Consider the following 16,493-nt stretch of genomic DNA (forward strand, 5'->3'; position numbering starts at 1 on the left):
TGAAGAAGTGCAACTGGATGTTGTGTGTGCGTTAAATACCAGAAGAGCTCAGACCCCGTGGGTAATAGAGACGAAATGTGGAGAGAATGACTAACGACAAATCTGTGAATTTGTTCTCTGGAGTTGCTAATTTGCCAGCCCGAAGCAACACATTTTACAAGGAGGAAACGTTTTGCTGCTTCTGATTTCTTCCCAAACTGGTGCTACCAGACGCATGGCTTTCTATATGTTGGAACAGCTCATTTCTAACTGCAGCATACCGGGAAAGGGGAAAGGTTGAGGCAACTAACGTAAGTGTAAAGTTTCGCATGCACAATTGTAAATTTTGTGTTTAGATATGTCCTCGGTGTAGACGAGGGATGTTTGTAGTTGGGTAGACTGTTGGGGCAGAGCTCACCTACTAGGCTGTATCTGCATCCCTACCTGCATCACTCTGCCGGAACTAATCGCGGGCATCAGCTACCGTGCAGCCTAATGCCGAGAAGATTAGAGCCTGGGTACTGACCAGTTCTACTCAAGTAGGTAGCTGTCTGGAGCCTTGCACCCGTTTAAATTGCAGTTAGGAGGGCATCTAAGCAGAAGGCTTTTTACCTGCGTTATTGAGTTGCAGTATTTACGTGTGGCCGATGTTACTAATACTACAACCGGAGATCGGGGTTAAGAAACTGCGTTTTTTCCCCCTCTTTTATGCTCAGTAGAAAATATTGTGCTGTTACATGGAAATGTTAGCTGCGTTTCACTTATATCTTGGCACTCTCTTCCACCTCTAGGATAAGGAATCTTATGTTATTATATATATTCTAAAAGTTTTAATGTGTTTCTTAATTCTAATGGTGATAATTTGGCAACATGGAGAAATGAGAGCAAGGTCTGGGTAAGAAACTGAAGGTCTTGGTATTGTGCTTTTAGGCAATGAGGTTATACAGTGGCCAGAGACTTGGCTTCTGTCGCTGCAGCAGCATGTCCGGATGCTTGCTTCCCAGTAAAATTGTATTTAGAAGGCAGTTGAAGAACTGGGAGGAAAGAAAAAAGATAGTCTTTTTAGAAGAAAGAGATGACTCAGTGTGGCAGAGAAGAAAACACATCACGTATGACATGTGAGAAAGCAATTAGCAGGAACCATAGCTAAGTTAGTGTTTTTCACTGGCTCCCCAAAAAACTAAGGGAGGTCGGTTAGAAGCCAGGAGGCGGGTAAGCCCGGGGGAGGGGGGGTGTGAATGGGAGGAGATGGGGGGTGGGGGCGTGGTGGTGGTGGTGGAGGGGAAGAGGAGAACAAGAACGCATGTTTTGAATTAAACAGTATCCTGAAAACAGTGTGGGTGAATACAGGTAAAAATAGCAGCTGTCTTTAATTCAAAAGTAGATAATTTCATTTTCTCTGGGCAAATGCAACAAGCCTGGGATATTTAGTATTTTTATCCACAGAGTTAAGTTGCAAACAGTGGCAGAACAAACTGCCATGTTTACTAATATGCAGTGGGAAAATGTGTTGTGATATTTCGTGACTGTGTGCTTTTGTTTACTGAAGAATAATATTGTCTATATGATTGTGTTGACAGTGGCTGTCTCCAAATAAGTCATGAGATGTAATGCATCCTCCAGCCCATGCACGCTTCCTCTTGCAATTTGTGCATCATTCCTCAGTGGAAACCTTTAAACCCTAAAACCCAGGAAAAGAAAATAAATACATTATCATGGACCTGAGGGATTTTTACCTGTTGGCTGCTCTGATTGCCTGTTTAAGGCTGGATTCTGCAATAGCTCAAGAACTTATTTACACTATTAGAGAGGAATTGCCTGAAAATGTGCCCATAGGAAACATACCAAAGGATCTGAACATTTCTCACATCAATGCTGCCACAGGGACCAGCGCTAGCCTTGTCTACAGACTGGTTTCTAAAGCTGGGGATGCCCCTTTGGTGAAAGTATCCAGTAGCACTGGCGAAATTTTCACGACCTCCAATAGAATAGACAGAGAAAAACTCTGTGCTGGAGCCTCTTATGATGAGGAGAATGAGTGTTTCTTTGAACTTGAGGTGGTGATCCTCCCCAATGATTTTTTCAGGCTGATCAAAATTAAAATAATTGTCAAGGATACCAATGATAATGCCCCCATGTTTCCATCTCCTGTCATCAATATTTCCATCCCAGAAAACACTTTGATCAACAGCCGCTTTCCAATTCCATCAGCAACAGATCCTGACACAGGCTTCAATGGTGTACAACATTATGAATTGTTAAATGGGCAGAGTGTTTTTGGACTGGATATCGTGGAAACTCCGGAAGGAGAGAAGTGGCCACAATTGATTGTTCAGCAAAACTTGGACAGAGAACAGAAAGATACCTATGTGATGAAAATCAAAGTAGAGGATGGAGGCACTCCACAGAAATCCAGCACAGCCATACTGCAGATCACAGTAAGTGATGTAAATGACAACAGGCCAGTGTTTAAAGAGGGTCAAGTGGAGGTGCACATTCCAGAGAATGCTCCCGTAGGCACCTCTGTAATTCAGCTCCATGCCACTGATGCAGATATAGGCAGTAATGCTGAAATCCGGTACATTTTTGGTGCCCAGGTCGCCCCTGCAACCAAAAGACTCTTTGCTTTAAATAATACTACTGGGTTGATTACAGTTCAGAGGTCCTTAGATCGAGAGGAGACAGCCATTCACAAAGTGACAGTGCTGGCCAGTGATGGCAGCTCCACTCCCGCTCGAGCAACGGTTACCATCAATGTTACTGATGTAAATGATAACCCTCCAAACATAGACCTCAGGTACATTATAAGTCCCATCAATGGCACAGTGTATTTGTCTGAGAAAGATCCTGTCAATACAAAGATCGCCCTAATTACAGTTTCAGATAAGGACACAGATGTGAATGGCAAAGTGATCTGTTTTATTGAAAGAGAGGTCCCGTTTCATTTGAAGGCAGTATACGACAACCAATATTTGTTAGAGACCTCCTCTTTGTTGGACTATGAGGGCACCAAAGAATTCAGCTTTAAAATTGTTGCCTCTGATTCTGGGAAGCCCAGTTTAAATCAGACTGCTCTGGTAAGGGTTAAGCTTGAGGACGAAAATGACAACCCACCAATTTTCAACCAGCCTGTAATTGAGCTGTCAGTTTCTGAAAACAACCGACGTGGGTTGTACTTAACAACTATTAGTGCCACAGATGAAGACAGTGGGAAAAATGCAGATATTGTTTATCAGCTTGGACCGAATGCCTCCTTCTTTGATCTGGACCGAAAGACAGGAGTTTTGACAGCCTCCAGAGTCTTTGACAGAGAAGAACAAGAAAGATTCATTTTTACAGTAACTGCCAGGGACAATGGGACCCCTCCCCTCCAAAGCCAAGCGGCTGTGATAGTTACTGTTCTGGATGAGAATGACAATAGCCCCAAGTTTACTCATAATCATTTTCAATTTTTTGTGTCTGAGAATCTGCCAAAGTATAGTACCGTGGGGGTAATCACAGTGACAGATGCAGATGCTGGAGAGAATAAAGCTGTGACTCTTTCCATTTTAAATGACAATGATAATTTTGTGTTGGATCCCTATTCTGGAGTCATAAAGTCAAATGTCTCATTTGACAGAGAGCAGCAGAGTTCCTACACTTTCGATGTTAAAGCCACTGATGGGGGACAACCACCCCGTTCCTCTACTGCAAAAGTAACTATAAATGTCATGGATGTCAATGACAATAGTCCAGTTGTCATTTCGCCACCTTCTAATACTTCTTTTAAGTTGGTGCCTCTCTCAGCCATTCCTGGTTCCGTGATAGCAGAAGTTTTTGCAGTGGATATTGACACTGGGATGAATGCTGAACTTAAGTATACAATTGTGAGTGGGAACAACAAAGGCCTGTTTCGGATTGATCCAGTAACAGGTAACATCACTCTGGAAGAAAAACCAGCACCTACTGATGTGGGCTTGCACCGATTGGTGGTCAACATAAGTGACCTGGGATACCCTAAGTCTCTGCACACACTTGTGCTTGTTTTTCTTTATGTTAATGACACTGCTGGCAATGCCTCCTATATCTATGACTTGATTCGCAGGACTATGGAGACCCCATTGGACAGGAACATAGGTGATAGCAGCCAACCCTATCAAAACGAGGACTATCTCACCATCATGATTGCCATTGTCGCAGGTGCCATGGTGGTCATCGTCGTGATCTTCGTCACCGTTCTGGTGCGCTGTCGCCATGCATCAAGATTCAAAGCAGCTCAGAGGAGCAAGCAAGGTGCCGAATGGATGTCCCCCAACCAGGAGAACAAACAAAACAAGAAAAAGAAAAGGAAGAAAAGAAAGTCTCCCAAGAGCTCTCTTTTGAACTTTGTTACCATCGAAGAGTCCAAACCCGATGATGCAGTTCACGAACCCATCAATGGGACAATAAGCCTGCCGGCTGAGCTGGAAGAGCAAAGCATAGGTAGATTTGACTGGGGTCCGGCACCTCCAACCACCTTCAAGCCGAACAGCCCTGACCTGGCCAAGCACTACAAATCCGCTTCTCCACAGCCCGCTTTCCATCTTAAACCAGACACTCCGGTTTCTGTGAAAAAGCATCACGTGATTCAGGAGCTCCCGTTGGACAACACCTTTGTCGGGGGTTGTGACACCCTTTCCAAACGCTCTTCCACTAGTTCAGATCACTTCAGTGCCTCAGAGTGCAGTTCCCAAGGAGGCTTCAAGACAAAGGGCCCCTTACACACCAGACAGGTAAATGAGCACTTTTACTGGTCTATAAGTACTGCATACAAGTGCCCAGTCAACCAGTATTAACGTGCCAGTGTGTCTCTTGTTTTGGTCTAACTTTAGCTTAGTTATAAAGAGGGGAAAAAAAACTTGACCCCTTTTCTATTCCTCTGGGGCTCAGTCAAGAATTTTTAGAACAGCTTTGAAATTTCTGAGTTCTGAGAATTATTTAAACTCCCAGTTTCCTTCAAATGGCAAAAGATGAAAAGAGGAAATTATTCCAAAATGTCCCAAGATAACATTTGCTGAAGAATAAAACCTGTCCTGATAGGCCAAATTCTGCTCCTGGGGTTTCCAAATTGACTGCTTCAAGATTTTCACATTACCATTTGATCTCAAAAGTCACCTTCAAATCTCAAGTTTTAAATGATGTTTGAAGGTGTGACTATAATTATGTTACAGCTGTGGTTGCTAAAGGGGTTAATTTTTTTTTAGTCTCTAAAAAAGATAGTAGAATATTAAATGTATATCCGCTGTGAAGCACATGATTGTTGATAGATTGCGACTAAGCCATATAGGAAGTCTTCTCTTTAATTTCAGATGATTTTATTGTAATATAGTAAATTGGGGGTTGAATAGAAAGATTTGCAGATTGTCCACAATGGCCAAAGTACTCTTTCAAAAAAAAAAAAGAAAAGAAAAGAAGAAGGAATACTTTCTCCCTAATAGAACTGGTTTATACAGAAAAGAATGAATCCATTGTAAATATTCTCTCATCTTAGTAATGCATAAGTGATCTGTCTTAACTCATTTTAAACTGTGAAATATGCCATATGAAGAGGGATTAAGAGGCTGAGAAACTCATATTTCAACCAAATCCAGAATTAGTTTTTCTTAGGTCTAATAATTCCTTGTTAATAAAGATTTAAATGCAGCGCTGTCTAATTTATTTCACTGGTGCTTGTCTGTTGCCATGAAATTTGAGTGTCAATAATAGCCTGTAGATGGCACTAGGGTATCATGTCCCTTGTGCTGGCCAGCTGCCAATCCCACAGTAGCAAGGAAAGGGAGAGGGAAAGATCAAGCTGGTACTATGGCCAAAGATACCTTTTATTTAATGATAGTTGCTCTGGAGCAACTAGCATGTCAGTTCATTTGCTTGCTCTTTTGTGATCAGCTTTCACACACCAACTTTCTAGGATTTTGTAATCCAAGTTCTTTGTCGGTATTGAGTCCACCTATGGTGATGACCCATCTGAATTTGTTAAAAATAAGGAACATACAGATTTTAGAGAATCAAGTAAAGCAAGATAAATTTTCAGGATAGTATTGACAGTCATTGCTTAGTATTTGAAAAGTCAAGAGTTTTTCTTTTTTTCCTGTGGTGGTGGGACTGGTGGGAATGGTCTATTGAAACTCTCTCTCTCACCATCCAATGTTTGTTGCTCTGCAGTGACTTTAAGGTTTCATGGTAGTAAGATATTTATTAAAATCATTTTGGCAGTGAATCACAGAGATTCGTTCAGAATATTAAGTATAACGCCTACGATTTTACAACTAAAATCTACATTACTTAAAAGATTAAATATCTACAGCATTTAGAAAGTACAAGAGCTTGAATGCACAGGATGAAAGGAATTAAAATAAGTCAGTTTGGAGGTTCTAGAGGAGAATACGGAAATTACTGGATATACATAGAATTTGGAATGAGTTATTTTCATGTTAACTTCATGAGCTTTTTAAAAGAGGTTTGATGTTTTAAAGTTAAGAAAATATCTGAGTTTAGTAGAGGTTTATAAATGTTGGTAAATAGTTAATCATGATGATAAAAGTAACTTTTGAAACTAAGTGGATTTAAATATAAAGTTGCTATTTTAATGAAAAGAAAACATGGCTTTTTATTATTTGCTTTTAATGGGAAAGTCACTCAAAATACTGATGATATTTTATGATTTGCATAATATCTTGAAAAATATAACACTATTTAAAACTTTTCATATAAAATCTGAAATTTGTTTTCCGAAGAAACATGCTGATATTATTCCCACGTCGTCATCTTTCTTTTCATATTATGTGTGGTGGGTATTATGAGCATTGATGTATAGACACACTTTTTCTGACTTCTTCCCCAAAGTTGAATCTATATATAGTACAGTGACATAAACGTTAAGTGCATTTCAGCAAAGTATGGGAAAGATCTTTTGTTGAGGCTTAGTCAGTCATAGGAAATTTGTTTGTATGATGTAATCTTTGAAATAAGATGCTGAGTAATTCTCTAACTGGAACTAAAGTGCATTTTAGACATTCCTTGAGACCATGTGTTACTATGCTGTTCTCCTTGTAGGCATTTCAATGTTCAAATGTAGCTACAATTCACTATTATGGTAAAGAGCTACTGAAATGGCTTTTCTTATTTACACCTTTTAGAAGTTTTCATGCTGAGAAAGAAAAATTGCAGTGTTGTAGAAAAGGAATACTTCTGGAAGTAAGGACAGGTGATGGTGATAGAAATGTGTACAATTTTACTATGAAAGAGGCATATTTTCTATGAATGAAGAACACACATATATATATACTATCCTTTAAATTATTTTTTCACTGAACTATATGGCTGTTATTAAAGATGTCCTAGTTAAGCTAAAAAGTAAAAATTCTTTTTTTTAGCTCCTTCACTTCAACTAGTGGCTTCACATAAATACAAAATGTGCTCCTGAAGCAACACAATTTTGAAAAAGTGGGGCTTATTACAACAAAAGCTTTCAAAGGAATTTATAAACTAAGGTATAATCTGTGAAGATTTTTAGTTGAGTGGGCAAAGATTGCTGTTAACAGAAACACATTTTCACTTTATGGTGCTAGTTGAAGTGAGTAAAATGCAAGATTCTTGAGCAAAGGGTTAACAAACTTAAATATCATGAGTTTGTATTGTCTGTACAATGAAAACATAATGTCTGACATTTACACCATGAGTTTGGTTATAGTGCATTGATTCTTATTTTGTCTGACTTTTTTCCCCCTGCTGTTTCCCCTCATGTGTTATAAAACACTCATAAACCACGTTCCTCAACCACTCTACTTTACTAAACTTTCAGTTTCCTTGAATATAACAAATCTGTCACTGAATCTTCCACAAATTATTTTTTATGAATTTTTGGAAGTATCCTTAGTATTCACAGATTGAATGAAATGTCCTTTTTTTAAAGAGCTAAATTATATCTTGATATTTTTTCATAAATAAACAAAGTTCACTGTTATAAGGTTGAGAAGATGACAACATTATCATTTCCAGTAGGGCTTTAAATGACAAAGCTCATTGGCATATTTTCTCTAAAAGGAAAATATCTCCTTAATAAGTATGATTTTTAAAATATAATATTAAGTTTTCAAATTTTAAGGTGTCTCAGAAGCATTTGGAATGTTTCTTAAATCATGAGTTGTTGGTCCCTAATCCCAGAGGTTAGGTTCAGTATCACTAGGGTCAAGCCTGAAAATTTGCATTACTGACAAGATCCTAGGTGATACCGATGCTGCCAATCCAGGGACCACACTTTGAGACCCACTGCCTCAGCATATTGGGACGAGAAATGTCAGCCCCTTTCCCTTTCAGATTATCATTTCCAGAGGACCTGTTTTTGCATACTCCAACTCTCAGCTCTTATTGAAAGCAGTTTTATTGTAGCTGGAGGCTTTACAGTTAGCTGTTTATTGCTGTTTCCCAACCTGGTTGACAGCATTTGGGGAATTAATTTTCTTGGCCCCATTGTGCTTTTTGCAGGGGTATAAATGAAAATGTTAAAGAATTTAAAAAGTGACCTATTTACACTTGACAACTTCTTACGGTAATAAAACAATTTGTAATAGTTGTACTGTGAGTTTGGTTCGGGGTAAACAGTTACGTTTAATTTTCTCAATGAAATGCTTATTTTAGAGCTTAAACATACTTACTTTAACTTTTCACAATCTAGAGTATTTGCTCATATATACATTTGTGTATATATTGAAGAAATTATATATTGAAAATGTGTTTGCATGCCATACTCAAGTGTATACATATACTTTTACAGCATAAAGGGAATTACTTTATTCCCAATCATTCAGAGATACTATATTACTTTTATGATTACTTCTCATTTTTGAGACTCCCACTGCAGCTGTTACTGAAATGCTGTTATGTCATGCAAAATGCACAAGATAGTCATAGAATTTCTATTTAGAACAGTAAGAAAGAAAAATGAAATTGAAAGTGAAGGGAGCAAATGTTAACTAATGTGAAGCTAGCAAAAACTTTAAGATATTTTAAACTGTTAAATTTTGCAGTATACTGTGAGGGATGAACATAGGTGGCATATGGAAAAAAGTTGCTCCTCAAGATGCAAATTATATTTAAAATGTTATCAGTTGTGATTTTTGTTTCTACTCCTTTGCTAAGTGATCTATGTCATGAAATTAGTAGATACCCAGACCCCTTGGATATTCATTCAGGAATTTGAAATGAGCGTGGGCCATCCATTCAGCCTGGCTACCTTTCCTCTTGGTTTTGTGAGACAAATATTTTATATATTTTTTCAGTTTGATACACCTAAGGTATAAAATTGAAGTTACATTTTAGCCTTTGTTGCTAATAACCTTAAGGAGAATAAAAGTAAAAAGTTACCACTGTATTGGGCATGGACATGTCTACTGATTACTGAACATTTGTTAACATAGAGAAAATAATTTCAGTAGTTAAACTATTCTATTATCTTATTTTTTTTAATTTTGTTGCAATGAATTCTATATATATGCAACACCATAAACTGATGTTCCCTTAGCTTCAGATTAGTCATCCTCATGTTGTCACAGAACAGGCTTTGGCATCATTAAAATTACCTTGTAAATATTGTACTTATACTAATGTGTTATATTCTTATGGTGTATGCATAGTCTTGTTAGTTAAATATTTCAAGCTAAAATTTATCTTCTCATAATAGTACAAATTAAAATATAATACATGAAATAGTAAAACAGAATTTGGACTTAATACAAAAGCTCAGATCTAAAATCAGATTTCCTCATAACCAGTTTTGAATTATTTGACTCTTAAAGTTTCATTTTCTTATTGACATATAGGAGATGTATGTAAGTTATACCCAAAATATTAGAAATGACATCTTCATGAATTATTTTTCACATTACATTATTTTACATGACAGTACTGAGATAGGAAAATAAAACCTTTAAATTATCTTCTTATAAGCTCTGTTTTCACAATTCTTTTTAATATGTTATTTAGATTGTTCGATTTCTAAATTTTGCGGGTTGGGAGTGGGGTAATGCAGAAATCCACCAAATGGGAAAAGCTATAGTGCTTGTGTTGGTCCAGCAGTACCAGATTGAGTGTTTGCAGAATTTGAGACCATGTCAACTGCATGGCTCATCTTTAGTACTTTCTCAGTTTGATTTTGTCAGAGTTGAGCTCTTAGCTTGCATGCAGTTAAAACAGGCAAAAAGACAACTGTGGATTGTTTACCACTTTCACTTAAAATCCTTGCAGTAAGTTTTCTCTGAATTTAGTCTGGTGTTTTCTTGAAGGGGACCCTCTGTTGAAACTATAAATTTGTCTCGGTAATATTAACACATCAGTTAATATCATATATTTCATGTAGTTGGAAACTAAGCAAGAATTGTTTTATGTGTATTTTTAAGTTTTTGCTTTCCTGACAGCTGATTTTATGTTTAATATATTTCTCAGAATTTATTACATACCAGAGCCCTAAAATTTATATCAAGTTTGTTGAAATATGACACTAATCACAGACCAGGTATTCATGAAAATTCAAGAATGCAAGTCAACAAGGGGCTCGCTTTAAAGTTGTAAGTATCTAGAGGCATAGGAGTCATGTTCGATAAGTAATAATGCTAATGTGTTATGGCCTTTTTAAAGGTTAGCTCCCCTAAAATTTATATCGGATCACAAAAGAAAATCCAAATGTAGAAATATGACGTCTCAATTACAAAAAGAAATATACTTCACTGTTTAAGATTTCATGAGTTATTTCAGATAGCTGTTAAATCTGTCCAACATTTCATTGGAAAGGAACACATGCTTTTTGCCTTTGTTTGATACAAACCTATTGGGCTGTCAGCCATCAGAAATATAGAACAAGAAAGATATATTACCATGATTGACATTTTGGTTTTGATTTATATTCTTTTTTTCCCTAAGTCAAGATTCATTAAAATGTGAAGTTCATAAATAAGTTCTACCCATTCCTTAACAGTAAAGAATGATGGCAGGAATAAACTGGGAAAACAACCCATACGTAATCTCTCTCACTCATATTGTTGTCCTATAGGCAGTTTGTTGCCTATAGAAAAGAATAGTGGCAGAATTGAAATTTTCTGAGCCATAATATATAACTTTAAAGCATTCAGAACTTGAAGTCATTCATTAAGGATTTGTTTTTACATACTTATCCATTATTTAAATGGCATGTGAAAATATTTCCCCCCTATCTTTATTGGTTTGATTGATTACAGTGCTATACACACACATCACATTTAAAATGATGGACTTGGGACCACCTGTATAGCTGGGAGTGGTGAAGATACATGCACAGGCAAGATCTGTGAAGCACATTTGATTGATTCTTTCTAGTCATTTTACACTAATTATCCCGGAATTCCTTGAGAAAATATATGAAATTAACTTATCTGTTATTGAAAGGAGTATACTATAGCCTCACCACTCATTAATTTATGTAGATGTTGGGGGCTTCCCTGGTGGTGCAGTGATTAAGAATCCGCCTGCCAATGCAAGGGACACGGATTTGAGCCCTGGTCCAGGAGGATCCCACATGCCGTGGAGCAACTAGGTCTGTGTGCCACAGCTGCTGAGCCTGCGCTCTAGAGCCCGCACGCCTAGATCCCGTGCTCTAGAGCCCACACGCCTAGAGCCCGTGCTCTAGAGCCCGCACGTCTAGAGCCCGTGCTCCGCAACAGGAGAAGCCACTGCAATGAGAAGCCCGTGCACCGCAGCAAAGAGTAGCCCCCGCTCGCCTCAACTAGAGAAAAGCCCGGGTGCAGCAACGAAGACCCAGTGTAGCCAAAAATAAAATAAATATTAAAAAAAAAGAAAAACACCATTCACTTTACAGCAGTACACCATATATACTCAATAAATATTTGTTAATAAAAAAATATGTAGATGTTTAATTATGTAGGCTGCAGGAAGGAATGGAAATTTGTTCAGTTTTACCATGTTTGTATAATATCTTGTATTTTAACATTCTTCCTTAGTTTGTCTTTCTATCTGACCATCTCTACATTTTGGTATTATGCAGCTTTGTTAATATCCAGGCTCTGGCCTTTTTCAGTCTGTTAGCAGTTAAGAAATACTCTAATCCCTTCCAGGATATTGAGAAACTAATGGATTGCAGAGTATTTGGGTCTTTAAGCTTCAATTGTAAATGGTATGAAGAATTGTCATTGAGCTGATATTTGCATATATCTCTTCCAGTGCTAGTTATTTTGCCTCCTTTTTTTCCTCCTAATCTTCAGCTTTCATTCTAAGAATATCTATTTTAGTCGGAAATAAGCATGCCAGTGATAGAAATTTGGGATTCACTTCCAAATGAATGCCATCACAGACAGGGAAGTTCTGGCACATTTTGCATACATCGGTATGAACACAGTGAACCCTTCATAAGCTCTTAGATTGCAGGAAATCAGTGCTGAAAATTAAGTGGAGTTTTAAAGATTTGCAAAGTAGAGAGCTTTGTATAATGCTGGTATTGCCGGTGCCTATTAAATATGAAGTAAAGGCTTTGTAATACAACTAGCTAACAAATTCCCTTCCACATTAGAGTGATTTATACCTTAGGGAATTAGTCTTGCCTATTTTTTCCAAATGCAGAAATATTGGATGTGTCTGAAAGAATAAAATCTCAAATACATGCCTTAGAATGAACAGATTTGCTCTTGGATAATTCTAATTATTCAAGATAGATGTTGCAGGCACTCTCATACTTACTCGTGGTACCTCTGTCCATGGTGTGGCCTTCACCTCTCCTAGAAGAATCTCCCAATTGTGTGTATATACTCTCCTCTAAACATAAATCAGATTATAACCCTAGGTATCTATAAAACTGTAGCATTACCATAATGAAGAGGGCTGGCTACTAAGTGAGTGCTTTGATCCTCAAAGGAATTGCTATTGAGTCATTTCTCAAACTGTATTTTTAGAATTCACCTTTCTCCATTTGTAAACAGTGTGTATTTGGAGCACAGCAACTCATTCCAGACATACATGGGTTTCAATATATTTACTTTCATGACAGGGTTCAGTAAAATGCCTCACAGTTCTTCAATGCTTAATGTCTTTGACAGGACAGGTCCTGTTAGATATAAAATCAGTGGAAATAGCCATGCCTATTTTTTAAAGATTTTACAAATCCTATATTTTTGCCTACTAGAAGACATATATATAATCCATGTGCAGACCACAGTAGGTACTATGGACTTGTTGAGAATCATCACAGATGATTGATTTTGAAAACGAAACAGTTTTTGTGCAAGACAATAGCAACTGCAATTCAGTAAATGAGGATTTTTTCCTCATTAAATAAACCTCAAGAAGGAGAAGCATGGAAACACAGGATATATATAATGAAGATGTATCTTTTATAGGAAGACAGTGTCTTCTGCTGACTGGAGTTCCCTTGTAGATCTTTTCTTGAGGAAAAAAAGTGCTGGTGCTTTTTTTGGATTTGGAGGTTGCAACCAACCTGTGCCTCCATGTGATAGCAGCTGCATGCTGAGGACTTTCAAATACACAGCTGCATAGGATTCTCAGGAAAGTTCTTGTAGGGGTTGCAAGTGACAAATGGAGACAAAATGGAGTGAGTTCTGAGTTGTGAGTTGATGCCCGCCTGTGTCATATATTCATGCCATTGAACCGATTTTCACATTGGAAGCCTGGAATCACAGTAGCCTTCCTTGTTTGTCAGCTGTGAACACACCTGGACTGGCAGCTTTTCTTTGCTTCATTTCTTGTCATTCTTTAGGTGGACTTTGTTCACTTATGTTACCTCATATACATCCGCTTTCTTAATTTCTAGATATATTTTTAAATGACAATGACACCAACTTATTTCTGTGTATCTTCCTTCCAAAAAAAAGAAATCAAACAGAAATATTTTGCTCTAGAACATCCATAAAGGGTCAAATAAAACATCCACAATGTGTCCTTTCTTCCTAGAAACAGAAAATCTCTATTTATGTTTTTCCTTTGCAATTTTCAAAATTGTTCTTTTTATACTGATAACATTTTCAAAGTTAAGAAATCATAATAAATTTAGCTGTATAGATTAATAATGTTTCAATGCATTCAAATTTCCAATATAAAAAAAGATGTCAGAATTTTTATGAAAATACTTTTTTTTGCTACACACTGAAGTGAGTATCAAAATTACATTAAACCATAATAAAAACAGATAAAGTCTTCAGGATATTTTAGTTTGACATGAATTCATTTTCATTCACGGTCTTGACCCCAAAATCTGCCAAGCAGTGATGGCAAACTATGCTGAATTCACTGATTGATTTTTAAACATGGTAATAATTAAGAAGGATCATTTTGACACCTAAAGTCTCTGTTTTAGACAATTAAATTCTGCTTTAGCTAAGGGTTATTGACTTCTGGATGACACTGGGAGCAGCACTCCTCAGGGTTTAAACTATTCCTACAGGACCATCTGTTATTGGCGGGGCTGAGTAGCCTCTCCAGCCATGCAGTGTCAACCCCAGGTGTATATTCAGGATCATTCAAAACACAACCCGGGTTCCTCATGATCTTTCAGTCTCAAATGACAACTAAGTTAATAAAATACTGGTATATCATAACTTAAAGCTTAATAATTAAGGAGAATATAAGAAAGTCCCTCGAAGTAGAGACAATGTCTTACTTACCTTTGTATTTCTAAGACTAAACTTACAACAGCTCCTAAAAGAGTGAACTTCGTAGTCATTCAGTAAATGTTTACCCAATGAGAGTGATCAGCTGATATTGGAATCATGCCTTATATATGCATATTTCCATTGATAATCTCTATAACAACTACAGAAAGAAGACATTACCATTCTTATTAAACTTATATAGAGATTGAGAGACAGAAAATGTGTTTTTTTCAAGTCACATGGCTAAAGCATTTATTTCCAGTTTAGAACCTTACCTCTGCACTGGTATTTCTTCCTCATATGTGCCTACTTTTACTTGAAAAACACTATTTTTAGGCCAGATATAAATTTGAAACATTTTCTTCATTAGGGACATTATTTTTGGAAAGGATTGCAACTCATTTACTTAAAAACCCGCATTATCAATACAAGGCAATTCACTGCACCCAAAATTGTTCTTCCTGCAATACCTCCCAGTAAACTAATTCTAGACCATAAGATTAAACTGTGGTAAGCATATGACGACGAGGCCTAAACAAATAAAGTATATATGGGGAGAGTTCTGATTGTCTGGTTTCAGCTACTGTCCCTATTTTCTTCTGCAACAGCTGGGACTTGATGACAAACTCTCTAGTTAGGTTTAAGGGTTTTTTTGGGTTTTGGGGTTTTTTTTGGTGGCTGACGAGTCCCCATAGTCTCTAATCTAAGAAATTTTGATCTCCCTAGACACCTCCATTCATATTTCTGGAGGTCCAGTGAAGACCAACTAACCTAACCTCATCCTATAGATGAGCAAGTGTAAGCATTCTTAGACTCTGCATTTTGACATTTTGATTTTTGTAAACAGTGAAATATAATTAACACCTTTATATGCTTTATCAGTGTCTTGACTCACTAGTGATTTCTGCATTTGTATGAGAGAGAGAGAGAGAGAGAGAAGCAGAGGGTTAAAAAACCGCTGATTCTAATGTACATGAGCACACTCTCATATCACTTAATTAGAGATATCTGTGGTTTCCGTTTTCTCCCTCACTTCTTCCACACCACTGTGTCTGCCCATCATAATATCTTTATTCATGTTAGGATATAATAAGAAGGGAAAGAATGAACACAAACAGGATCAGATTTCTTTTCTTCGAAAATTCCTCATCCAAAATTTTTATTTAAACCTTTGACTACTTAGATAATTGAGTGATTACTTCTAAACAATAATCAATAGATTCACTTTGATATCTGCTTAATAGAGACAGTGTGTTCTGGAGGAGAAAAAAAAGTCATCATTAAAGTTCACTTAATAGACTTTTGAGCCATCCAGACAACACCATAGAATCACATATGAATCCTATAAAAAGCAGCAAAATAATAATTGAATAGAAAGTGGTGTCTAGCTACTATATTAATTTTAGAAAGATAAATTTAGTGTCTAATAGAATTTACAGAATAGTTTCTCAAGACTCAAAATGGACCTTTGAGAATATTTGGCCTATTTAATTCCTTTTCCACATGAAGAAAACTGAGATTACTACAAAAAGTAGTTTGATATTTGAAGTAAAAAAAAAAAAATGACTTGGAGAACTGCTATTTTAAAAACTGTGTCACATAGGATATATCATTTGTACCATTTCTTGCTTTCCTAGCCTGTAAAATGGATGTAATCAGGCCTAATACATAAGGTTGTTATTAAATTGTGTGCATACATGGGTGCATGTAGATTTCTGGCCCATGGTAGGCAGACACTCCAAAACCCTACCTATTTTTTGCCTATTTTTTCCAAGGATACCAACTTACCACTGACAGAGGTGCCCAATTTCATTTAATACATGTTCTCTAAGTTTTGTTTTTGGTGGTTTT

At 37.0% G+C, this 16,493-nt stretch overlaps 1 protein-coding gene across 4 annotated transcripts in view; it reads left to right on the plus strand.

Annotated features, from left to right (window-relative positions):
• Window positions 1-1,694: 1,694 nt before the first annotated feature.
• Window positions 1,695-16,493, plus strand: part of PCDH9 (protocadherin 9) — a gene marked incomplete at both ends in the record, with an annotated part of 976,886 nt that continues 962,087 nt past the window's right edge. For all 4 annotated transcript variants that reach the window (XM_082859554.1, XM_082859556.1, XM_082859555.1 and 1 more), the window contains one exon: window positions 1,695-4,730. In XM_082859554.1, the coding sequence (XP_082715680.1) occupies window positions 1,695-4,730 (3,036 nt within the window). The remainder of the gene's footprint in view (window positions 4,731-16,493) is intronic.

The sequence above is a fragment of the Leucopleurus acutus genome, assembly GCF_964270905.1.
Source record: "Leucopleurus acutus genome assembly, chromosome: 18".
Lineage (NCBI taxonomy): Eukaryota > Metazoa > Chordata > Mammalia > Artiodactyla > Delphinidae > Leucopleurus > Leucopleurus acutus.